Source organism: Lichenostomus cassidix, chromosome 5 (assembly GCF_008360975.1).
Source record: "Lichenostomus cassidix isolate B80296 chromosome 5, HeHo_3.0, whole genome shotgun sequence".
Taxonomy (NCBI): Eukaryota; Metazoa; Chordata; class Aves; order Passeriformes; family Meliphagidae; genus Lichenostomus; species Lichenostomus cassidix.
The window spans coordinates 24,203,920-24,231,580 of record NC_139486.1 but is presented as its reverse complement, the minus strand read 5'-3'; the positions used below and the strand labels follow the sequence as shown (position 1 = coordinate 24,231,580).

Sequence of the window (27,661 nt, the reverse complement as noted above, 5' to 3'; positions counted from 1 at the left end):
TCTTCTTCTAGGATGATATGTTCTATAGGCTTATGGTAAACTACAAGCTTGTGTAAGCTTATGGTAAACTACAAGCTGTAGCTCTGAGGGAGACAAGCACCTTGTCCTTTTAGCAACAATGAACAACAAAACTGGAATTTCCTGTCTTGTAAAATTGAAAACTAAATTTCACTATATTCCTAAATTTCCTGAGACATATGCCAAATGCTGTTACAATGCACTGTCTGTAAAATAATGGAATTGTTAGCTATTTCATTTCTTAGATATGTCATGTTGTTCAAATAATATAACAATGTGGCAAGAAAAAGAATGTATCTGAAAATGAAAAGGATATATTGCTATTCATTTAGAAATTCATCTTTCAATGATTAAATTAGGAAAATTTTTACTTGCATAACATTCTTGCATTAGGAAAGATTTTTACTTACTCAACATCCTTGCATTATTCTATTCCCCTGTGAAGGAAACTTAACATTTTGCATTATTTTTATTTACCCTGTGATGGAACTCAACTTACACTTTCAAAAGAACATATTTGTCCATAACTAACTGGAATTCATTTTCTAAGAGAAGAAATAATACTATGAAGCACCTTCTATCAGACAAGATAGAAAAAAAAGGCAATCATAGAAATGAAAGTTCATATATAACTTAGAGACATAATAAAAAAAATACATATGAATCTTTGATTAGGATGCAGATTTGCATTGCAAGAGAGCTGATCTAACACCCTGCAGCTACTAGAAAATAAATACTTTTCAATAGCTGAATTTTCTGACACACCATCAAGCTAAATCAATTTTCTAACACACCATCAAGCTAAATCAATTTTCTGACACAGCACCAAGCTAAATCAATTTTCCCTGCAGTTTTGCAACTGCTAGATCCAGCATGAGGGAAATGGTGGGACCAAACTACAAAGACTGGAAGGGCATTGGATGTCAAGGAACCAGGAGCAGGATTAACTCTTTTAGTGTCAAATCAGCCCTTCACCAGATTAAACAAAACAGCATACTCTAATGACAGCACATACACACACGCCTTTCATGCATGCCTTTAGCACAGTTTGGTGGTTGCCACTGATGATCTGTGTCTGGGTTGCCCCCTTTTTTGTCCTCATATTGCCTGATACACAATCACATGAAGAATTAATTCAGGAAACCAAGCTAGTGAAAAAGAAACTCAGCCAGACAATGATTGATTGGTAACTCTTCCGCTGTGCTAGCTCCCTGAAATGCAGCGTGTGTCAAGGGAACAAAGAATGGTAGTGTATGTGTCAAGGGAGCACAATTCCAAAAGAATTGAACTTAAAATGTTGTGGAACCACATTTTCAAATGAAATATGCCTTCCTTCACTTCTTCTTTCAGAGATACAAAAGAAGTCAAAAAAGGTGGGGATTTTTGGTTAGTTTGGGTTTTTTTTTTTTTGGTTGGTTGGTTGGTTGGTTTTTTCTTGTTGTTGGTTTTTTTTTTCTGCTTTTCCTTTCCTAATTTGTATTCCAGTTTAGCAATTTCAAACCTATTAAATTTGATCCTGCCAGTTTGTAGATGAAAGGTACATGAGATAGCAGAATAATCTAGACCTGCTGCTGTCTACATGCACTTTTCAATCCAAATCCCATTTGTCTTGCTCTCCTACTTCCTCCCTTGTACTGTCTCTGACAGTTGACTGATTCTAATGTTGAATTAATTCAGCTCATGAATGTGCTAAAGAGAGAAATATCCAATGCTCCTCCTGGGAGAAACCATCTTGAGCTAAGTTGCTACACCTGGGCAGATGCTGGATGGACACATAGCACATGGAAATACATCTCCCTCTCTTACAGACCCTGAACTACACCAGGAACATTGGGGCACCCACAGCATCCTCTCAACACCATACTGCAGGCGTGTAGTGGCAGCCAGGGTACAGGAGACACACAGGTACTGTTTTTCCCCTGCTCCACATTTAGGGAAATGGATAAAAAGGTACAAGAAATGACCATACTTTTGTAGTTACAAAAAAATTAGTACTGGTATGAAACAATAATCCATTACCGGGATATGAGAAAACTGGGAAGGTCAAAACACCTTTGAGGCACAACCCTTTCTGTGTGTTGCTCTTCAGCTGGTGCCATTGAGCTCTGCCCCAGCTCAACTTGGGTTGTAAAAGCACAATCTAACCCACTGCCTTCTCACCAGGGAGTCATCAGCTTACTATAACATCACAGCAGCTAAAAACTTGCAAATATTTCCTTAGCTTTTTGTTGTTTCTTTTTACTCTCTTGAGAAATAAGTTCAAAAGACATCTCTATTGTGCCAAGATTATTTTGGAGATGGTATTTTACTTGCATCCCACTCAACATGAAGACTCTTGTTTCTCAAAACCCCCTCTAGACCTAGAATACACACTGATGCATCTGTTCGTAAAAACATACAAAAAGCACAGTTCATAAAGATATTATCTCTCTTTTTATTTATTTATAGATTCACTTGGCACTTACTGGCCTAATGCAGTTATTTTCGGGACATACTTAAATACAGCATTAAGGGCCAACTTCTCTGAGAGAATTATTGGCATTGCTACAGTTACATTGTGCTTCCAACACATACAGCTTTATTCTGTTGTATCCATAGCTTCAAATAGCTAGCTCAAGTACAAGTAACAAAAAAACCCCAAAACTGTAAAGATGTAGCAAATTTACTGTTTATTGTAAATGAAGACATTAAACAGTGATTTTCCGCACTTGAACTATCTCCTACTCATTGCAGTAGATGACCAAATACTAATAAACATAGGCAGTTGTCTTTCTTTCTCTTTCTTTCTTTCTTTCTTTCTTTCTTTCTTTCTTTCTTTCTTTCTTTCTTTTCTTTCTTGGTCGTTTCTTGCTTGATTTATTTTAGGCATGTTCCATCCATGGTTAGAAATCAGGCATGACAGTGGTCTAATGCAAAAGTTTTGTCCATGGAGAAATCAGACATGACCACGGTCTACCCCTGAATGTGATCTTAATGTTTTATACCACTGACAAATCATTAACATCTGTTAATAACTCACCCAGCTGCTTTGTTAGATTGTTTTAAAAAATCTTATGTACACCATAGATGTCTCCAACTCATAGTCTAAGTAACCTTTCCCAGCTGCTTAATCCATATTTAAAATACATACATTTTTTAACTATCCCATTTCTTTGTCTCCAAAGTAACTGTGCTAACATCTGCTCATTTTCACTCCCCAATTCCCATCTTAAATACTTATTTTCAGCATGTATTTTTCTTGTAAATAGAATCCCATGTACTTTCTCACCTCCTAGTCCTTCACTTTCTCCTTTCCACTCTTGCTCTCATTCCACTCTATCCCTCATGATTTCCTTTGACTGATTATATTTTAAATACAGGATTAATACAGAGAAAAAGATTATTTAAAGAGCTTCTTTGATTATCTCACACTAATTTAGGCCTGGGAAAAAGAAAATGAGGGCATGCCATAAATCTACTATGTCTAAAGGGAATAAACAAAGGGAAAGGGGAACAATATACAGTAAAGTGTGTGTAGGTAGTTAGGGATAAAACTATGTAATGGAAATATTGGAGCATTAAAAAATACCTTCTGGCTGCGAGAAGCAATAGACTATGCAGGAGCCTTCTGAGGGAATTAGAGGGGGGCTTGTCACCTGGCACATTTTAAAACAGACTGGAAAAAAGCTATGGTTTGGGATCAAGCAACAGGCAGAGGCAAGGAGAGAGGAGAGGGTGAGGGTGAGGGAAAGGGAGAGGAAGCTGAACTCAGCACAGGGATGGGGATTTCTGAGTGCTTGTACAGCAGCGGCAGAATATGATGGACACAGGCTATAGCACCTCATTTGGGAACTGGCTGTGACTTTAAGTGCTGGTTCTACTGAAGAGGTCCAAACAGTACAGCTCTGGATAAAATGCTAGCAGCTCTGGCACCATTCCTCATTGCCAAGAAATAGAAGATGAATATTTGAATAGATGTCCCATGTCCAAAATAAATAGATTCATGAGTGATGTACAAGATAGTTCTCATTGCACTGAGCAGCAAGACTTCTACTGTTATTTCTTTCTCACTGTTAGGAGTGTAAGGGGCACTGAGGCCATTTACATAACTCAAAAAAGGTACATTACCATAAGTTATAGTAATTCATTTTTTTGACAGCCAGATGATGGCATGTCCTGAGACTGTGGGAATCTAAACAAATAAAATAATAAAACACGTGTATTGTATTTAATAAAATACAACACACTATAATACTACAGGGTGCTTTCTGTGCAAACATGGCTGTATTTTTCCAGATTTGTCAGCTGACCTACTGTCCTAGGTTACAATATAGATGTATTTAGTATTCTATTACCACAAGCTGTGGGCCATTAGCTGTTATCTCCTGCTGTGACTCACCCCTGATAACAGACAATGAGCCATCAAGAACCCACCACATGACTCATGGAATTATCTCATCCTATTGTGAGATGCTCCACCCAGGAGGGAGGAGCCAAGCATTCCCACCTGGATATAACCTGGCCTTGGAACTGCCCAAGTCAGCCCTGTCTACTGGGTTCCCAGAGGACAAGAGCTACCACTGGACCTTCAGGAGGAGACCAGACCTTCCACAGGATCACTGCTTCAACTGAACTACTTCTCTTGGACTTCTACCACCACCCTAACGGGGTGTCAGGTTGTATCTGACATTGTCAGTGCTTTTCCTTGTATTATTGCACTTATTTTTAATTTTCCTATTAAATTATAATCCTGACTTGCGATCTCCCTCTGGTTTGTTTTCAAACTAACACACCAACATATCCAAAATGTTCCAATCTGAATTTCATTTTTATCATGAAAATTTGGTCATGCCTTCTGATTCATGTAATCATCCTGTTTATCTGTAAAGATCTTGAGATGATAGCTCAAAAAAAAATCTAAGTACTTCTATATTGTCTTTAACTTTTTTGGTGGTTTCTAACTAGAGAAACAGACAACAGTGCAAGTATATTTTAGAGGGTACTTAGTCCTAGGTTCTGTCCCTTTTCTTCCTTTCCCCATTGGACAGCGTAATGAAAAAATAATTATTCTGTCATATCTCTAAGGCATGGTATGATTCTTCACCGTAACTAAAGTTTTAGAAGTCTTTTGTCACATTTTCCTGTTCTGTCTAGAAGAGAGTTATTTGTAGCCTCATATAATAAAAGGAAGGATTTTCATAAAATTAAGACAAAAACAAATGGAAGAAAAAAATTCAGAGCTTTCTTGGATTTAAACTGTGAGTGTAGAATGTGCAGCCTCTGAAATCACAAAACATAGTCCATACGACTTATTTGCAATAGCATCACGCAGACACAACTAATCAGCTGCAGGTTTTTCCAGTGCTAGAAAACTTAAACATGAAGAAACTTCACTTCCTCTACCAAGGAAGATGCTGTACCAGTACAGCCAAGGACGTATGTGTACATATATTTTTTTAAAACATGTAAATATATAGATGCATATTATAGAAAAGAAACCCTCAGGCTCTTGTAATTTAAAAAGTTCTGCCCATGTAGTTGCCCGTAATATTTACATGAACTTAGTAAGCACTGGAAATCCAAACATAGGATACAGTATTATGTCATTAGAATGAAAACAAAATATACATTAAATGGACCCAAAACAAAGTATTCTAGCTCATTGCCCAAACTGGAGGAAAAACAAAATAACAAGCACAAAATTGTTAAGTGAACAAATGAGCAAATATATCTTGCAAATGCCCATAGTCAAAAGGATTATCACTAGCAGGATGGACAATATTCAATATGTCTTATAGCATGATTACCATTTATTCCCCAAATCAGCTGCTCAAGGAATCATCTGTAAGCATTCAACTAGACAGAGCTTGTGCTAGAGGAATGTAAAAGAACTTATCAAAGAGTCACAGAATTGTCTGAGTTGGAAGTAATCCAGAAGGATCAAGCCCTGCTCTTAAGCGAATGGCCCATACGGGGATTGAACCCGTGACCTTGGTGTCATTGGCACCATGCTCTAATGGGGAGATGCACCAAACCAAAAAACTCAAACAAAATTATCTACTACATCTTGAAGGGAACTAAGGCCACTTCAAGTCAGCTTTGATCCACCTTCCTTCTAGAAACACAAAACATGCCTTCCGAGTCTATTTGGCTTACAAGAACTGATGCAAGATAACCACCACACATTCCTTCTTGCTCTTGCATTCTTTTTCTTTTGCTCTCTCTGGTAGACTGTCCACTTGCTTCTTTGTCTGAAAAGCTTATCCCATCTATTGCTGCCACTCTCAATTCTCCTGTGATGGTCTCGCCACTTGCTCCCTGCACATAGAGCCATTTCACTTAGTTCTGGTGCACTCCTGAAGTATATAAGTAACTAATTAGGCATCTGGAGTTATCTTTTATTTCCTTTTATTCACCTAAAAACCTAAAAAAGAAGCCAAGAATTCTTTAATAGGTAAATAGAGATTATTGTTCTATCTTGAGCATGCTGAAGGTGGAAATGGTGTATTTTGTGGCTGTTAGAAATTTCAGGTTGTTACAGATCACAAGTGACTCAAGAAACTGAGGGAAGTTTTGGTAAAGCCAGTGAAATGGCACAGATAATATGTAACCCAAAGCATGGTATCATCATGCTATGCTGTCAAATTGAAATTATGATTTTAAGGTATTTCAGTTTAAAAAAGCACTATTCATTAAAAAAACCTAGAGTAGTCGGCAGGATGTTTAATTGAAATTAAAGAAAAGCTTAAGAGATCAATAGCAGTCTGATTTGATGATGTAGAAATTCCATTTTTACAAAGAAGAGATAGAATTATTTCAAATAGATATATTTAAATTATAAATTTAAATTTATACTTATTTAAATATATTTAAATATAAATATATTTAAATTTAAAATATTTTAAAATCAAGAAAATATATGCTATAGATCTTCCCAAAATCTACACTGATTTGAAATAGGGATATCATCAAGCAGTTCTGCTGTTTGATCACAAGTAACACAGTATCACGTGAGGAGATGATGAAGCTACATTTAAACAGCTCCTTTTATCCTGAAGGATCCTGACACTCTTTATAAAATATACATGTGGTATGCCTATTAATAACAACAGCAAAAAAAAGCACATAGGAACAGAAATCACTTTGACCAGCACTGCAAATCAGAGCATCTGTCTAACAGTGTACATCAATACTGTTCCTTAATTCAGGGAAGGATTTAAATTGCAATAGTATATCTAGCACGAATTATTAGACCATGTGCCCCTATTAATTCCTAACAGACTGTACATAGAAGGAAAAAGACGGGCAAATAACAGAGCACTGGATCCCATCCACATCCAAATTACTATAAACTGTAAAGTCCTCATTACAAAAAATTTGGATCTGTACATAAATATCCAAAGTATTTCAATACTGAAATTCAAATGCCAAAACCAGAGCATAAGCTGCAATATGCATACAAGCCCTGTGAAGAATTGTGCCAAAGGCCACTGATAAATCAAGGAAATCTAATCCCAGAGAAAAGACTTGACATGTGGATGAAAGAAGGACATTATGCTGAGTTGGTCAGGGATTATTTTTACTTGGTTCTTTTTCTTCAAAATGAAAAAAAAGAACCATTTCTCAAGAAACTATCAGTTTCAATATATTTTTATACACTTCTTTTAGATGACAATAGATGTTGTTCTCTACATTTTCAAACAAAACCTTCTGTTTTTCTAGTCCAAAATTACTTAAAAGTCATTGAAAAGAAAGGAAAAAAAAAGGAAGTGAAAACTTCTAAAATCCAGAATTAATTACATGAAGTTTCATTGGCCATAACTCATTGTTTTTCTAAGTCTTTTGAGAGTTCAACTGTTCATTCCAATACAGAATGTTTTGGTATCCTGATCATTTTCCCAGGACAGGAAGACTATTTTCTGCTTAAAACTGTTACAAATCTAACCAGAGCAGTTTGCATCAAGTATCATGAACTTAACATGGCCTGATGCAGACCAAGTGAACTGTGGTCACTTGGAAATGGTAACATTGTATAAAGACAATGAACTCTTCCTTAACCAATGTTTTTCAGAAACAAGCTCCACCTCTACCCATTCAAACAAAAAAGACCAAAAATCAAAGAGGAATTAATGATATAAAGGAAGTAGCTCTTGCAAAATAACAGATGGAATGAGATCGGAAACACATGTAGCAAGCTGAACTTTTTTAATAAGACCAAAATGACAGAATTGGAACAAAGGAACAGAATGGATAAACATGCACACAAATCAGCAGAACAGTTGCTAACTAGAAATGGGTCTGTAGTGCAGATTCCAAACCTCGATTTAGATCCCAAATTATTTTTTAAATTTGGGGCTTTAGATTAATGATGTTGGTTTAGAATTTTGCAGAAAGAGTAGCAAATTATAAAATCTCTGTCCTGGCTACATGAAAACCTTCTCCACAGTTTCAAAGGTGAATTATTTGCCTCATATTTTAAATGGTGATGTTTGGGATCACACATGAGATGGAAAGTCAGTTCATATGAAGATTCTGATCTAACGCTGAACTATGTAAAGAGGTGTTAAAGTAGAGCAATATGGACTGCAGCCTCCCTGCCAAAGGTGAGAAACAGCTTTTAGAAACAAACTGGGATGTTGGATAGGTTGATAATGAAAACAAGCTATAATTAGTAACTTATTGTCCTGATAAACTGAAGTAAAATCTTTTGAAAAAATGTCTCCTGGGTCTCCTTTACACATTGATTTTGAAATTGCACTCATCCCAATGTGAGACTGAAGGCCCAACTATAACAGAAAATAGAAAAGACTGCTTAAATACAGAGAAAAAAGTCAAATGGAACTGTCATTATTTGAGTTAACCAGAGAAGTTCTAAAAAACTGCCCATTGAATATATGTTTGAATTGCTAAGAAAAAGGTTACCCTGATGATTTTACTGATAAAATAATACACTAGATAAAATAATAACTGATAAAATAAATACTGATAAAATAATAACACTTCCCTAAGTATTTTATATGGTATTTGTCATAACATTTACCACTCTTTAAATACATTGTCTGGAAGTAAAAAAACCTCTGAATACTCAAATGATATGAACTCATCTATCTCCACTGAAGTCAACACAGATCTGGAGGACAATTTGGTATTAGTATGATGTGAGAGAAACCATCTTTCTTTCAAATATTTGTCTCAAAATGTGGAGTGATGTCAAATTACTGCCAAAATGGAATAAAGAAGTAAACAATTCATCTAACTCACATAACATTTTTACTGTTCACAGGAATTTCAGACACATTTTTTGTTCAGATGTTACACATTTGAAAGTTTTTGATGATGTGCTGTTATTTTATCTATTTTTTGAAAACACTTAGATATATATTTTATTTGTGTTTTCTATTAAATTCTGTCATGTAGACAACTGTTAAAAAAATTACTCAGTAGGTTTCAATTTCCTAACTACACAACACCAAGTCATATCCAAAATTACTATTTCTACTCCAATATATGTTTCACAGGCTGCATGAATACTTGATGGGCAACTTAGAAATTATTTTCAAGAAGAGTGGAGCCACTAAAATTCAGCTACATAAATATGGTGATAATCAAAGAAAAAGAAAAAGCACATATAAAGGGAATCTACTTATAAGCCTGAGGAAATACTAGCTAAAATTTCATTTCTACTTGTAGTAGAACTTCTAATTTTTCAATATGACCATTGGTTGCATGCTTTTTTTGAGGTGTTGAAATGTAGTAGCAAGGAAAATTCTGTGTTAGTGCATGCAGTTCAAAGTCTTGGAGCTCCTGAAAATGCCATTTTTATGCCAGCAACCCAGTAGCAGGAAATTTTAAAAGTAAACAGGTTTTTTTTCCTGAAAATTCCGATTACCTGAGAACATAACCTGGAACTGTCAGAGAGACCACAGTAACATCCTTGAGTTATCAGTCAGCCTTGCTTGACTGATTCCTCAAATACAATTAGCTGTCCCTTGACTTTCTACAAGTCCCTGTAATTCTCTCCCTTTTTCTCACCAACTACATCAGCGAGTTTCTGCATAAATACTAATTATCTGACAATGAAATATTATTAAGTTCTGAATTTTGTATATTTGATTGAGCCAAAACATATGCCACTAGGACACAAAGGATTAACTTCACTTGGAAAAGCATTTTACTGTTTTTAATTTTAAAGTAATATATATGGCAATGTTTTGTCCTATGTATCATGATCTGGTATGTAATTTTGTCATCCTTTGGAAGTCTGATGGATGAAAATGATGTTACAGCCTGCGTTACACCCAAGAGACAAAAAAGGTACAAAGTAAGCAAACCCAATTCTTTATCCAGGCTCAGACTTTTCTCCTCCCTCACTTTCTAGCAAAGAAAGATAATCTAGATTTCTTAATTAAAAGTAGGCCTTCTATGTTTTGATTCTATCTGTACCTAAAAAATTCTTGCTACTGCTGTTGCTCCTCATACATGGACACACACATAAAAACTTACCAGACTCTGTATTTGGGAGGATAAGAACAGATATTCAGTACTTTATTTAATGGCTAAATTAATCATAAGGGCAATTGATATATAAAATATCTATTAGAGACTGTTCTACAAAGGCATTAAAAATTCAGCACGTCTTTTTTAAATAATATTTCATCAGAAAGTATTCCAATATTCTTGCAATTGAGAAAAGAGCTTTATTTCAAAGAAAAAGTGGGATTCATAAAACTAAAACAATGGATCATAGTTATCTTCATCTATCTAGCTAACAGGAATTTCCTAGAATAGTGTTCTTTGGTGTTCTAGCACAGAAAAAAATAAAATTATTTTCAGATGTACACTTAGGAACAAACACTTCATTAAACATTTGGATTCTCTACATTTTATAAGTGTGTACTTATATACTTTTCCTCCCTTGATGTGAGCAGATAAACAAATCTAGCATTGTTACTGTACAATAATAGAAAATTGCTAAACACAGAAAAGATATTGCAAAATGTCATAAAGGAGCCAAACCATTTCCAGGGTTTCAAAATAATCTTTGACAGAAACTTTATTTTCTCCAAATTTTTTATTAAAAACACACACATACACAAAATATCAATGAAGCAAAGATTCTAAGCCACCAGACCACTAGATGTGAGCCTCCAACATCTTCCCTAAACTCCTTCAGAATAGTAACTTAGATCAATGAGATTCCAATAATTTGAAATGGCCACAGGATTCTCTTCACCAAACACACTTCTAGAAGAAAAGGCAGGAAACGGAAAACACCAAAAAAATTAAGCAAAAAAAGGTGTTTTCATACATCGTTTCACCTAGCCAAAAGGAAGAAAACCCTAAACCTCTCACCAAAACTATAATAGCTGGAAGTGATTGGGAAATGGTGCATTATCAATATCATGTTGGAAAAGATTAAGTACACAACAGTACTTAGAGGCACTACAAGAAAGGAATAAAAAAAAAATGAGAACATATTAGAAAACATTCTATGTCCGAAGTTCAGAATTAAAACCAATGTTTCATTTGAACTTTCAAGGCCATCAAAGGATTCATCTGCTGTAGTAAATTGGGACCATTACAAAATGAAAGGAAGAAGCATCATGTTAGGAACACAGAACAAAATGATGGATGAGATCAAAGGATATTCTATTCTTGGTTTTGTCATTTGCTTTCAAAATGTAAGTATTTGCAACGACTACCATCTGCTGAGATCAGCAGAAAAGTTACTGAAAAATCTGTGTAGTATCTCTGAATACATCTGTATCAACAAACTAGAAAAATTATCACTTGAGTGGTGCCCACTTCTGCAAAGAGTTGCAGCTAACTCAATGGAAGAGTTAACTCAATGGAAGTTTCTTCAAATGAAGAAATCTGTTTAATGTTTTTTAAATTTGATTCAGCCCCTCAGTTTTACTTTGATCTATAATGTGATTTCTTCTGCACAGCTACTGTTCTTTCCTTTTTTTCCTATGTCTTTGTCTCTTCTAAAAATTCCACTGTTTGTGGACTCACATTTCACATTTAAGGGTTTCCTAATTTTTCCTATTTTTTATTGTGTTTTTAAGGATTGTTACAGCTTCACAAACATCCCCATGCACTCTTTAATGCTCTACATTTCTGGATCTCAGATACGAAAAGCCTTTTTACTACTAAAAGACTCAGTAAAATCTCAGTGAGAAATGGGGGAATATGTCCTTGTGTTCTAGTAGTCCCCTGTGTGGTTTCTGTCAGAAACCTGAAAGTCTGTCTGTTGACTGCCAGCACAGGTGCGCCATTAATGCATTTTCTGACATGATATGTGGCTTACACTAAATTATGAATGATCTACTGTAGCAACGTGGAGTTTCAGGATTCCATGTGCTCCTTTGTTCCTCTGCTTTGTGTACCATTGGTTCATTTTGAAATACGCTGTGCTGTACCTCAAAACCTATTGGTGTGTACCCTCCTGCCAATCTTCCCTTTGTCCTCCTGGGACTGGCTCAGAGAGAGCCAGCCCCTGCCCCCTCTCCTTCCCCTTAAAAGGCAGAGCCTGGACCAGCTCGACGTCTTTCCATCTCTGGGCTGCTAGCATCTGCTACCTGCCTTGTCTCCCTTCCCCCTTCTCCTTCCCTGCACCCCTTTTCCCCGTTACCCTGAAATAAACCTCTAGCAGAAAAGAGATGGAGTCCAGTTCCTTCCTTCGTATCACTATTTTCCTGCTGAATTGACGCGGTTAGAAGACTGCCGCCATGCCGCGGAACCTCGGGGGCCGCCCGCCCCGGATCCAGTGGGATTTACAAGAACCAGAGACCCGGTCCGGGGGGGAGCCGGCCTGTGCCACCCTCCCGGACCGTGATACAACAATCTACATTTATACTACATGACTCTTAGTTCAGTACAAAGAGGAAAATGGGAAAAAGGTAAAACCAAAGTTTGAGTTATAGCACAACCTGCCAAAATGAAGTCACTAAAGCACCTCTTTTGGGGACCACTTGACAGCAAAGTAGGACAGATTTTTTTTCTTTTAAATTTGGTCTTGTATTTGTTTTGCTTGTACCCTGTTTCTTCTGAGTCTTTAATTTCAATCTTCTTACATAAGTCCCATTTTAATAGCGGCATTTGGAGGGGCGGAGAGGACCCTCAAAACTACCAGGTACATTGTCTCTAAATGAATCAACACATTCCACATTACAAAGGGATACAGAAGAATTGCCTGAGAAAACTCCAAGCCCCAGAGAGGACCTACAGCACTTCAGCAGCAGTTGATGCAGATGGAGTCTGTTGCCTGGGTTGGGCAATGACCAGAGACAGATGACTTCTTTCTGCAAAATACAACCTGAGAAAAAAGGCATCTCAAGGCCTTAGGCAAACCACAGAATGTGATTTAAACAGAAGCCAAAAATGCATCCATAAAAAGCTCATAATGGCTAACTGGAACTAGAATATCAGTCCATAACTGACAACTTCAAGCACATTCCAGAGACCACAGCTGTCCTCACCAATTGTTTGGGGCTGATCAGTCTCCTCATGAAGATTTTCTATCTGCACAGTTGGGATCTAGATAGATCTTCAGGAGCAGTATATGGTAACTACTGGCACTGCATAACACACATGGCATGAACAGTTTTCTCCTTTTAATAATACGCTTCTCCATTCTGGTTTGCTTTTCATGTACAGTAATACTCGTAAATTTATCTAAAAACTAAAAAGTGTAGAGAACAAAAGGATATTCCAGAAACTAGAAACACATCTATTCTTTTTCCCTTTCAGTAATCTACATAAAAAACCCCAAACTTGAGCAAATTTTCAAGGTAATTAAATAATTTATACTCATATAAGAATAAATATTCAGAAACAAAATAAAGACAGATAAAAATATTTTTAAAAAGCTACAATAATGAAGTTATTTATCTTACAAAGAGAATATGGAATACCTTCTCTTATTATTTTTATTAAAAAATCTGTGAAAATTATTTTGGAGGCAATATGGTGTTTCCTAATTACATATAAAAGTGTTACTGCAGATATTACATATAGTAAGCGAATTTAACTTTAGCCATCTTCATGTCATAGCATTGTGTTACAAGAGTAAAAATACATGTCATAAGCAGATGTAACACCTTTAGATGACCCCTAATCAGAAATGTGCCATGCTACTCAAATTCCATCTGTCAAATGCTGTAGATACAGGTAAGTAAATATGAATGTCATTAAAGGCAGAAGTTATCTTACTTGGAGAAGTTCTAGGATTTTATTTTTTGACAGCTTGTAATTTGGATATCTTCCAGTGTCAACAAAACCTGTTCAAGCATGATCTTACCTTGTTTTCACTACATCAAGGGGATGCATCAGGCAAATTTCTACAAGACCTATAAAAGAATAATAAAGAAAGGCCTAATGAACATTTGTACAAATAGTAGTTTAATATTCATTGACTCCAACAATTTCTGAAATTTGAAAAGTAAAGTAAAAACCCAAACATATCGTTGATGTTACAGTACTTATACACATCATATATTAAACATACTTTTCAGTAGTGTATATAAAACATTGCGGTTTCCAACAGTAAATGGTGCTTGTTGTTCATTACAGTGGGGAAAGCTGATTTCCAAGTACCTGTGCTGCAGCCTCCATGGTTCTTGGTCCTATCCTGCCCTGTGCTCCTGGCTTTTCCCCTTCCTGCTCCACTGCTCATCATTAGCACTTACATTCACATGCTGGGGACCTCCCACGTCCCTGAAGAGAGAGTGTGAATCTCAAGGGGGCAATGCCAAGGTAAGAGAGATCTGGAAGGTCCCAAACATACCTGTCAACACCACCTTCAAAGTTGGCTCTGTTACTTTTTCCACCTGACACCTCATGAAAAGTCCATACCTATCCCAGTGAGAACTTTCTGGATAAATTTTCTAGGCTTGCCTACTCTACTACCCATCTTGTATATCAGCCTCATTCCAAAGAGCAAACAAATAATAAAAAGATGTATTTATCAGGACCACAGTAAAAGTGTATTTTAGAGATCTGTCAATCTGCAGACATAATAAAAACTACTACAAAAACTGTACAGAATTTTGAAATGCCAAAAAGTACATATACATGTGCCCTAGACAACAGTTACTAAGTTTTTGAAATTTCTCTGCCCTGGCTTATTAAGAGCCCTAAACATCCACCCACACTTTTTTACCCAGAATAATAAATTTAATGCTGCATCAAGCAGAAACAGGTTGTGAAGACTATATTTACTACAATGTTTGAATGCATTTAATTAATTTATGTATGATTATTGTAAAAATAATTACTAAGCTTTTTGTAATAACAGATGTGTCTTTTGGTGATTCGGAGCTAAGTTTCTAAAAATCATGATTCAGGAAAGCATTCCTCTATAACTAAAAATATCTGTAAATTCCCTTCTTTATGTATACCATACAGTCCCACTGAAACTAAGCACATGCTTATGTTCCACTAGATGCTCTCCTATTTCAGATGTCACTGTCTTAAGATTCACATCCTGTCCTCTTACTCTAATGGCACAGACCACATCTGATTTTAGGTGTTACTAAAGTTAACAGTCTCTAATATGTAAGATACTGTGTTACATGGTAAACTACTCAACTACTTTCCTTTTCTAAGAAAGGTATAGAAATTAGCACAAAGAGAAAAATCACATCCTGAAATATACCACTCAAAAACTATTGAACTAATGGAATTTGCATTTTGGCCCTATTTGACAGACTTGATGGAGAAAAGTCCTTGGTGGGCTTCCTGCAGGTGTCAGGCTCTGCCTGAGTGGCATACGTCACAGTATCAGAAACTTGAGCTTCTTTTCTTTATTGAATATAAATCTAAGGGAGGTTGAAAGCTTCACATTTAAATTATTTTAGAACTACTAAGTTTAGTGTTTCAGGTAGAACAGGAAAACTGGGAGGTGTTTTAAAGCTATATCAGAGAGCATTCAATTTCTAAACATTACCTACTTACGAATTTAACTTTAGGCAAACCTTCTGAGTAACACAGGTACTTACTAAGTAAGCCTTTAAAACTGATCCAGAGCATCAGCAGAGGAAGGATTCTCATTATGGTCAAAGGACATTTAGCCAATAAATGCAAGAGTTTTTAGCTCAGCCTATAATAAATACCCATGTTTAAACATAGTAATTTATTTTCTACTTGATATATTTTACATATGGAATACACATATTATTGATAACCATTATATATCTATCCTAAGGAATAATAACCTATTTTTACAAAACCAAAGAACTGTAAAAGTTTTTGCACAGGAACACGAGTAACTTTTGGAGTTAGTAACAGAAGGAGGGTGTAAACTGTAATGCTAAAATTCTTTATTAAATGCATTTAATGGGAATTTACATTGAAGTTTGTGAAGATGTTAAAATGTTTAAACTGAGTTCCTAACATAAAAAAACTGACTGAGAATTCTAATTTAACATAAGCAAGTTTTCTTATTTGCTATCATTTCACTCTCATGCATAAAGATTGCCAAACATAAAATTTGCCAGACAGCTCCTGATCCCTAGTTTCCTGCCACTGAGTTTGAAGGACATTATCAAGTTCATTTTTATGATCATTTTTTTGCTGTATTTTCTTTTCAACCCATGTAACATTGTTTTGGTTTTCAATTCTGGATAAAAGGAAAACAACATAGGTGATACTAGCCAAAGGATATTAATATTAGTAGTAATGAGATACATTAAAAAGAATGCAATTTTTAAAATGAAAGCAAAAGCTATCATAATTATTTCTGTGCAGGTGTATTTATTGCTGCAATTATTGTCCAGGAATTGCTTCTATTTTACTAAAATAAGACCTATTGACATTTCACATAAGGGAACATATACTTTCTGTCCTGATTCTGTCCCAAAACCTATAAACTGCTCCAACAGCTGCCAACAGGTGCTTTGTGAGTGGAGCTACAACCGAGTGTTTCAGTGCTGGCAGGGGGCATAGGCTATGAGTTTTTCCCTTTCCAACCACCCTCCTTTCTAAGCTCTCCTTTTCCAACCTTCCCCCCCTCCCCATTTTTGATCTTCTATTCCATCTTATTTTGGCAGATAGAGCCTACAGAAGGGGGCCAAGCATGGGGCCAAGGGTTGTTCACCCTATTCTGTTTTTGCAGCATTAATGACCATTTTGGGAGAAAACTGTACAGTGCCAGAATTTGGCTCCATTTTCTTGGTCCTCATAGGATAATTTTTAATTCAGGCATTTTTCCAGCAACTGAATCAGATGAATTCCAAGGTCCTTGGCAAGAGCTGTGTTTTGATAACTTCAGGATTCTATTGGTTATCTGCCTTTCTCAGTCTTTCCTTTGTCTCATCATATAATTACGCACCAGGTTTTAACCAATATATATAGTTATTTGATTCCACCAGACAGAATTCTTCAAAAGATTCTGGGATTATGACACAGCTCTCTGAAGAGCACCAAAGGACTGCACACTGTGCAAGACACTAATGGAACAGCTACAAACACAAGCTACATTTTTCCATCTACTATAGTAGTCATGCAAATCATTACAACATCCTACTTGATAGCCTGCCCAGAAAGTGTGGTGGCCCTACTAAATTACAAGCACTCTGAGATGTGCTCAATAAAATAAAATATATTGCTCTTTCTTTAGCTAACGTTCATCAGCTTTGTGACAAATTCAATTAGCACTATGAAAATCTAATTTACTAAACAGCTCTATCAGGGTGCAATATGTTTTAACTTGTCATTCTGCAAAGACTACTGTTTACAAACTTTATTTCCATGATAAAGTAGTTAACACAGTTACAGATACATTGTCCAAAAAAATACTCTAATCGTCCCATTGGGTCTCCTTGGTGATGTCACATGCAAACTAACCCAGAGTGATTTATGATGGCTTAATTATGTTTAAAACTACTCAGATCCAACTAGCTGAACAAGAGCCCAAAGGAAATATAGGAAAGAACAATTACTGGGTCAGTCCAACATTTGTTGTCTTCTGGGTGGGAAAACATTCCCTGTGAAAACTAAATACTGACCATAAAACAAGCCATAATCAAAATCTGTGTGTTGAAGAAATAACCAGCTGTCATCATTGACGTGCTCTGAGTGTACACAAGTGGAATATCAACAACCAAGAAGGGAGTCCAAAATTCTATTATGTAAAACATTCTGCTCAGTAACTGAGCCCATGGAGGGAATAAAATGACAGAAAATACTGACCCCCAAACTGACCCTCCTCAGTAAAGCATTTTCCCTTTCCCAACTAATACCTTCTGTCTTTAAATTGTTTCCAATTATGGATTACATTACATTTCCCTCTACAGGATTCACACTTAAAATTCCAGACTGAGAATCTTCACATACACCTCTTCAATGCAAACATTTTGGTGACTGGTGGCTATTTTGAGTTCCTTTGCTCTTTGTTGCTCTATTCCATCATACACACAAATGCTTTACCAATAATCATATATGCCTTGAGAATAGTATGACTCTACTCAAAGTCTGCTGTAATTGTAACAATCCATCTGGCAAAATGCAAAAGTTTGAGATTTCAGCAGCACAGGATTATAGCTCTCCTTTTTCTGCAAGAGTTTCCATACTTCATCTATTCACTGCATAGGGAGAAAAAGAATGAAATCTAGCTATCAGTTCTAGCAAAATAACACAGATAAAATTAGTACCATTTTGGCTTTGGACCTCCTTAAGAGAGGACAAATTCTTGTCTTCAGCATTTCATCAGTACTCAAAAGTTATGAACTGAAAAGCGCAAAGTGCCTGTGATAGACACTGATTTGTCTTTCAAAGAAACCTGAGTAGTTCACTCTCCACATAATTTCTGCATAATGCACCACGAACAGAGATTCAACACAGACTCAGGAGATGTAGAGCATGATCCATGTGTTAGTTCAGACAACCCCCTACAGTGTAGAAGCCATTATGCACCCTCCTCCCCTTGTGTTACTCATTTCCCTGGAATAACACAGTCACTGGAGAAACACAACAGACAGGAGACTGGTCACAGAAAATGTGGCAATAAACACATCAGGCACTGTATATTGTATAGCTGGAACACTTGATATTTATTTTGGCTTTTACATAGATATAGTTACAATGTACGAAATGATCATAAATATTTTATGTGTACTATGCATTTCCTTCTGAGAATATATGTCTGACAGAAAGAATCCTGTGTTGGTCTTTGTATCCTAATAAAAACAATGACAAATTCCTCTTAAATATGCTTTTCTGTTGGCTAAAACACTCCATTTGCCAAGATGAAGCACGGACTCTCTTCCTGATAGTAACAGCACTATTTCATAAACAATCAACGCCTGGAAAAAAACCAACCCTGCAGTCAATTCTGCACAGGTTAATTAATTTCTATCAGCTGCCTCTCCAACTTCATAGACATACAAAGCTTCTACTTGTTCTGAAAGGGTACATGACCCTCAAAAAAGTCCAGAAAATGTTAGGTTCACTGGACAGCCATGGCCCAACTCCTTTCCTGGGGAAACAGTCTCACCCTTCTCAATTGCAGTACATGTCAACCAGGCTCCAGGGAAAGCTATACAACAGTGTGCGTGGACTGTGCTGAGAAAGATCTACCTGTTAGCCTTCACTTAAGAAAGTGACACTTATTTTAACTCTTGCCCAGGATTCTATTTAGTGATGTGGTATGGGATTAACTAACGGCACCCTAGAGCTCCTCACAAACATTAATTAATGTTTTAGGTAATGAGCCAAATCAATGCTTTCCTTAGAAAACGTGGAGAAATGGAAAGTTGCTCCAAAAAGTACTCCATAATGGGAGGGCTGTATTCATGAGTCATTCTTCCTCAGAGACCTTGTCTACACGGAGAAAATATACTAGAAAACTTGTTAATTAAGCAAATTGTTGAATATTATTTTTCCCTTGGTGTAGACAAGGACGTGTGCATTTAAAAATGTGTTGTTTGATCCCAGGAGGATCCCACGAGGAGCTGTTGATTTACTGTCACATTTTAGAAGTCTTCTGCATGTGTACAGGAAGAGCTGTGTCATGCTCAACTTCTTGTTAGTTAACAGTGTTCCTTAACAGATGCAACCTGTCATTGTAGCTCTATCTGGAATTGCTATCCCCAAAAGCAGGGTTGGGAACACTGATTACCTGGCTTCAGAAAAAAAACCAACAAACCAAAACAACAAAACAAACCACCCTGGACTGCAGCAGCAAATGGAAAATTCTCTTTTTTTGGTCTACAGCATTTGAGCTGAAAGTGGTCAGTGTTCTTGGAGCTCTCCCCATGAAAGCAATTCAGCTTGTATTGAAATAATAAAGGCTCCTTGGTTATATGGTATAGCAAACAAACATTTTGTTCTTCAGGGTTTCAAGTAAAGATTCCTCAAGTTCAGGAGAATCACAGCCTAGATGTGTGGCAGACAGGCATCGGAATCAGTATTTCAGGCAGCATATTGTCTAGATCAGCTGTTGCTCAGCCATAACCCCCTTCAGCCTACAAGCTCCAATACACAGACCCAGCTAGAAACATGCTCATGCTCAATGCTCACATCAGAAAGTTCAAACTGCTCATCTTTGGTGCTCACACTGCTTACCTAGAATCTGCTGCATTTCACTGCTGTCTGCTCAGATAAAGAGAACGTTATTACCAGATGGGAGTCCGTTCAATTCTATTGCAAATATAAAATATATGTAATTGAAATCTATTATTTTTGCTGAGCTAGATAACTGGGTTACAGCAGTTAAGTGAATAGACAGAACATGGTATGCATCTTCTTAAATAGTCATGCTCTGAACACAAGATATTCAAACCTAAGTTGTGATCTATACCTGGGCACATGTGCACAAACCTTTATAGCCTTTGGAAGGGCAAATTCCACCGTGAAATAATAACATGCATATACAAGTACTGAGAGGTTACTGTAGTAATGATAAAGCAACATTTGCAATTCAGCATTTGTCAATAAGGAGCACATTGTGAAGGTATTTGTCTTGCCTCAGGGACTTCGTTGGAAAAATGAAAGATTTTCTTATAGTTAGATTTATAATTGATATATTCTTATATTTAGATCTATCTATATTTAGATTTTCTTATATAATCCCTGAGATTATTCTTATATTTTAGTTCCTTCTTTTTTGCCTTATTTTTATTGGATCTTTAGATTGGTGAGAAATGGTCCTATCATGCTACTGTAATTCCCTTTCACAGCAGTTCTACCATAGTTTAGACATTTTTTCAATCTTACACACAGCCAAGCTGATACATGTTGATTCAGTGTGAGTGGCATAGCTGTAAATACGCTCATCAAAACCACGGGTTTTCAATCAACAATATTTATCTGACTTATATTTAGCAGAATTCGGCAATATTTTATCAATGTATTTCTTCCCTTGGGGTAAAAAATATCTAGCTTTAATGTTCAAGCATGTATGCAAACTGCTCTAAATTTAGCACAAATTTATTCATTTTTTGCTTTCTACAACATCCAAGGCACAATCAGTTAAATCGAGGGCATTATGCTCATGCTGCCAGCAGTAACCACATCTTCATACCTATTGTTGCCTGGAATACAGCTTTATGAATCTTTTAACATGCTTCACTTAAACTGCTCAGTGCTCATTTATGTTCTTCAAGTAATGAGTAAAAAAAAAAAAAAAAAGGCTGTTTTCCAGTTTAATTTTATTTTTTATTTGCTGCTTAAAATGAAAAATTTAAATCCTTAAATTCACAGACCTACCAACTTTATTCGCCTCATGCCTACGGTTTGACTGCAGAAATACTTATATAACTGCCATTAGATAAATCTACAAAAATTTGAAGGATTGAGTTAGTTTCGAATTATGTATAGGTAAATACATTTATAGTAAGACTAGCAGGAATTGTCAAATCAACCAGCAAAAATCAGTGGCTACTCGCAAAGAATCTTCTACTAGATCTACATGTCTTTGGAAGAAAGGTTCTTCCAGATTCCAATAGCATGTACAGGCACGCAGTTCCAACTGCACTACTCACACAGAGCCTTTATGATGCAAAATGCAACATAGAAATGTTCTTTGTATGGTAACACCTACAAAATTTGCATTTATTACATAGTGAAAAAGACAGTTTAAAAATTCCAGACATTTCTCCCATTATCTGATTTTAAAATGCCAAAGCTGTTCCAGTGGGGCTAACTGGCATGGAAGGTTTGATCCTGCAGTCAAACAAGGTAACATTTAGGTACTGACACAAAAGATAACAGAGCAGAGCACAGCACACAACACTGAAAAATCAAATATTTTCTTTGAGATCTTCAATATTATTGAGGCAATATGGCATGCATCACCACAATTTACTATTTAGAATGTCACAGGAATTTGCTCCATTTTAACATTCATTTCAATTTCTATTTAAAAAATAGTAATAAAAAATTAAGATACCAAACATTTTTCAAAAAATACACTGAGTTGGATTGACAAATACTTTCATGCAAAGTCACTTTTTCAAAAATTACTAGCAAGAAAGAGTTGTTTATATAGCTAACCAATTCCTTTTTCTTTAGTTAGTCTTTCTGATGCTGTATGAACATTAAAACTTTGAGTTATAAAATAAACACTTGCAGTTTACAAACTTCAGTATCTGAGTCTCTAGACACAAGTGAAAGACTATATATTGTGCAAATCTCCATAAATTTTTCAGCAAGTATTACAGGCTATTATGTCACTCACATATGACATATTCTTTCCTTCATGTGTGTCTGAAATGGAAGTTTTTTATGCCATGACTGAAGGGACCACTGAGGTCAGCACTGGGTTACATGATGTTTGTGTCACTACAGCTTCAGATATTTCAATGCATATTGAATCAATATTCCTGCTACAAAAATGTGTAACTGATATTTTCATTGCTGTTACAGTAAAATGCTTCTCAGTAAACTTGTTTTCATACGAAGTTTGCCCATTCATATGTCCCAGAGCTGTTGTAATCTTCATTGCTAATGCTGATCTAAGAGCATGGACATTATTTTATTTCTTGACACATTTAAAGTTCTCTAATGAATAAAGCAAACAGCTTATGGCTGCTTGGACTGTCACTCGATTGCCCTGGAGGGTTTTAATGTCTTTAAAATAGGCCTCCTAGTTTGTATTTAACTACCTTGTCCACAGAGGTCTGAGGGGTAGAGCAGATCAAAGATGTGCTGGCAACATAAAAAGCAGCTGTCCTTCATTTACCTTTAATTAGCTACATCTGACCAGATTCTTTATGGCCTCTTTGTCACACATTCAACAGTCTATAAGCCTTCTGACCTGTCCTTAAGGACTCTACCCTTACAAGAGTTTCAACAAAATACAAATTAAAAATATGAGATACAAAACTTTGAAAAAATATTTGGCCTCACTATGGAAATACCACCTGAGGCATTAGTATTTTGGACATATCTACAAAAGCTATAAATTGATCAGTATTTGCAGTGTTAAAATGGAATGGATCCTGAGCTTAGATTAGCTGTTTACAGTTCTCTGTGTACTACTGAACATGGCAGTGAATGAATATCAACAGCAAGGAATCCTATAGAAAATGGAGAGGCAGGCATGTGCTTCTTTGGCTAGGACACTAGGACTGTTGCAGGAGCTGTGGCACTCACGGTAATGGAAGTCACCTACCTGCCCCCCATCCCCCATCACTCCTTTTTTACCTCTACTTATACAGAATGCACACCAATACCCAGTAGGATTTTGACTAAGGAGAAATTTCTGTTGCTGCTGCAGGATCAATAAGCAGTTCATGTACATTACAGCCCCACAGACACAGTGCACTGAAAGCTGGTATCATCAAATTAAAGCCCTTATGGAATAAAACATAGCTGTTTAACACAGCAGCTGGGGTGTATGCTAAATGACTCAAGTTACTGGTATCTGATCACACAGGTCATTACATTAACCCACTGAGATGGACATCTTCAAATTACCTGGGTTTTGGGTTAGTTCCTTTCACATAGGATTAGCTAACACAAGGAAAATATATAAAAGATATATACAAAATGGAAGGGTTTCAAAAATTAATTCTGTTGTCTAAACTATCCCTTTATATCTTTCTCTGTATGTAAAACCAATTTATATATATATAAATTTTTATTCCAGAATTCCAACCTTTCAGACTTCCCTAGGAAAGTTTTAGTTAATCACATCTGCAAACAAGTTAGCATGCCCTCAAAGGCATTTGTGGTGAGGTACATAAACAACCAAATAACCTGCCTCAGTGAATGTACATTAGCCAGCTAGCAAGTGTGGCTGGAAGCCTTATTCTTCAAGAAAAGTCTCTACCATGAGACTTTTGCAGTATGCAGAAGTAACTTTCTCCCCAAGACTACGAACCTTGAGGGATTATTACTGTTACACCTCAACTTTACTCTCACGAAGTTCTTTTCTAGTACATAGTGTACATGTACTGTACATAGCTCTTGACCCAGTGTAGAGCTGACAGACTTACTCATCATTTATTACAAAGGCATGCACCTTTCATTTTTCATTTAAAAGATTCTATTTAAACCAGGAGTCAAATATATTTCCATATATAACTAAAGGAGAAACATGCTTAAATAAACAAAATTAGGGGATCTGAAAACCAATTAAACATGATTACTTTTGTCCCACTAAAGATAAGAACAACTGAACAATTATTAACAAGCTGTGGATTTTTTCCATCTTTTTTACCACCAGTATAAACACACAATGAAGTATCTAGATGTCTGAATACTAAAATGAGTTTCAGCTCAGGTGAAGAAAGCAAATAGAGATACACATAGCAATGCTGAATGTGTAATATAGGTAATAGTAATTTTCTATGCACTACTTCATGACACACTGAAAATACAACACCCTTTACTGGGACATTCCTGGGACCCAAAAGTTGTCAAAGAAAAGCTTTCCCAAAGACAAACCTAACTGCAGAAATATTTCCATTACAAAGCAGTTATATAATGTAGAGCAAAACCTTATTTTTCTTCTGAAACAACAAAAAAGAAATAATTCTTCTGGGCAAAAATATTTAAACAGTTAAAAAACCCATAAAAATTTTGTCAAAAATATACATGCAAGACATAAAACTGTTTGAGACTCTTAGAGAAGTCTGCTTTGGAGCAGCTGCTGAAGTGAACACCACTATGAATAAGCAGAAGTGCAAAAAATTTATTGTGAAGTCTCCTTCTCTAGGGGCACCCATACAGGCACAATGAGACCAGCTATCCTAGGGTAAGGTCTCACTCATTTCCCTCACTAAATTTCAATGGATTCAATTTTCTGCTTTTATGAGCAGAAACGTTTCAGAAAAATCAAAGAAGAGTAATTTCTGTTTGAAAACTTCCTGTTGTTCAGGATCTATGAATAATATTTTAGACAAAATATATCCCAAAATAAAGTGTACATGCTGTAAAACACTACTTATGACTATAAACATATGTTTCAAATCAGTGATTTTATACAGAAATACACAAAACTTGGCAAAAATAATAGCTAACTTGCCATCGGGGAAGGCTCAGCATTGGATGGCCATTGCCTGGAAAATGAGACAACTGACCACAAAAAAGCAAAAATTTCAGAGTTAGTTTATGATGGCATGTAAGTTTGAATAATTGCTGTACCTTAACATAACAAATTGTGTTCGCTGTAGTTTTACAAAGTGGCTTTCTAGCACTGCCTTTGCTAATCTGTATTTGAATGACTTCTGAGAAAGTTTTGGTTCCCATCAAGATAGCTGAACAGCTTTTTCCAAACTCTCCATTAACTGCTGCAATATAAACTGAACAATCCATGATTTTTTTCCATTTGCTGTGAAGCAGCTCTGTGGCTGAGAAGACTTTATAACATTTTAAAGAAAACTTCAACTATCTTTAGTCCCCTAAGTATTGGAAAGATTTATAATCCAAAAGTATAGGTAAACTAATGTACAAATGTTCTAGGTCCATTCCAGATGGCTACTGAAAAATTTTGTTACAGACTCTTTACTGTTTAACAATGAATACTGCTTAAAAGCAAATTTAAGACAATGTTTTTTCCCATTTCAACTGCTATAATTTAGACTACTGAAAACATTTTCATAACAGAGATTCTCAATCTTTTACACACCTAATATAATATTTATTTTTTTTAGAAAAGCAAACATTAAGGCTCCAAAAATTTATATTTTCACCCAGTGTTTGAATATCTCTGAGATTTTAAAATCCATTTTCGTTGGGTTTTTTTTGCCTGTTCCAGTAGTTATAACATTATACATTGAAAAAAGAACACATTACTGTCAAAAGTAGGTTGATGAAGTGCCAGTTTAAGTTCTGGGTTTTCATTAAAAAAATTGTACTTATTTGCAGGAAATGCTCAGCAATTTCCTCAGGTACTTTACACATGTAATTAGAGACTGAATATTTTTGCAGTACAGAAAACCCCCAAAACTCATCTTTGAGTTGCTGCTGTCCAAAATTTCCACTGCAGTTGTAACTTTTTTTTTTCCTATAATGGAGACAGAATCAAATTACAAAAGATCTCTTAAGAATATATTCAAACTTTATGTATCCAAGCAAAGTAGTAAGCACAGTTCTGCAAACAGATCAAAATCTAGGTATGTCTTTCTTTTTCTTCTCCAATGTCCCACCAATATTATGAACACTAACTATAGGATTAAAATACTAAAATTCATCCCAATTACAAGATGAAGTCTGAAAAAACTGCTTTGAATAACAAGATATTTGGGATCAAATTTGCTTATTATTAAAATGGAAGAAGTTTCTTAATATTTCAGGGAAGTCTATACATATAATAGAAAGAACTAGATTCTTGGTGCCAACAATGACCAATTATCAAGTATCTGAGGACAGAATAAAAAAAGTAAGTTATTTTCCTGAATGTGACCTCTATATACAATGCCGTCAAATATTCTAAGATCTTCTACTGCATGCATTTTTTTGTTGAATTCTATGTTGTGGCAACAGGTGATGACAGCACCACTATGTTGTGTTATTTTAGGAGTCACTGGTCTTCCCAGTATTTTTCACCACTCCCACTTGCTGGCAGTATATCATGGCAAAGATTCAAGAGAAATCCACTATGAAGCTGATTGTTAACTGGGAAATGTCAACATGCAAAGCCACGTTTAGAACTAACCTGTCTTTAACATTTTGAGGCGCCCACACCCTCTCTTCTTTCCAAAACTTAATTACATCAGCAGCTTGCCAGGATTAAAACAAAACAAAACAAAACAAAACAGAAACCCAAAGAAGTGGTAGAAGGGAAAAAGGTGTAGCCCTATTTAACAAAAAGATAGAGCAATAATCCTCCAACAGAGGCACAGAGGCTGATAGCACTGAACTTGCCAAGAGACAAATGTCTTAAAAAAATAAATACCACCAGTTAAGAAGGAATAACTTTCTACCAAAAGTATGAGGACTTACCACCACTGACTGTAATGATAGAAATTTTCAGCTTCTTCCTTTGGGAAAATACCAAAATTTTTATGATTTTTATTGGTCAGTAACTATGCATGTAACTGAATTCTTAAGGATCCTTTCTCACAGAAGCATTTTCCCCACTAAGTGTTTTAAAATGAGATTTTCTTTTTTCAGAATAAAATGAACCCACAAAACAGACAAGGATTCTATAATCCCCTTGTTTATTTCTTTATTACAAGCTCTAACCCCTGACAGCTGCATGTCAAGTAAAAAAAGA

The 27,661-nt window shown here is 35.9% G+C and overlaps 1 protein-coding gene across 7 annotated transcripts in view; it reads right to left on the bottom strand.

Annotated features, from left to right (window-relative positions):
• SLC25A21 (solute carrier family 25 member 21) overlaps positions 1–27,661 on the bottom strand; it is a 232,825-nt gene that overhangs the window by 88,171 nt on the left and 116,993 nt on the right. For all 7 annotated transcript variants that reach the window (XM_085061873.1, XM_085061875.1, XM_085061872.1 and 4 more), the window contains one exon: positions 14,300–14,348. In XM_085061873.1, coding sequence (XP_084917999.1) covers positions 14,300–14,328 — 29 coding nt within the window. In that variant the 5' untranslated portion in view covers positions 14,329–14,348. The remainder of the gene's footprint in view (positions 1–14,299; positions 14,349–27,661) is intronic.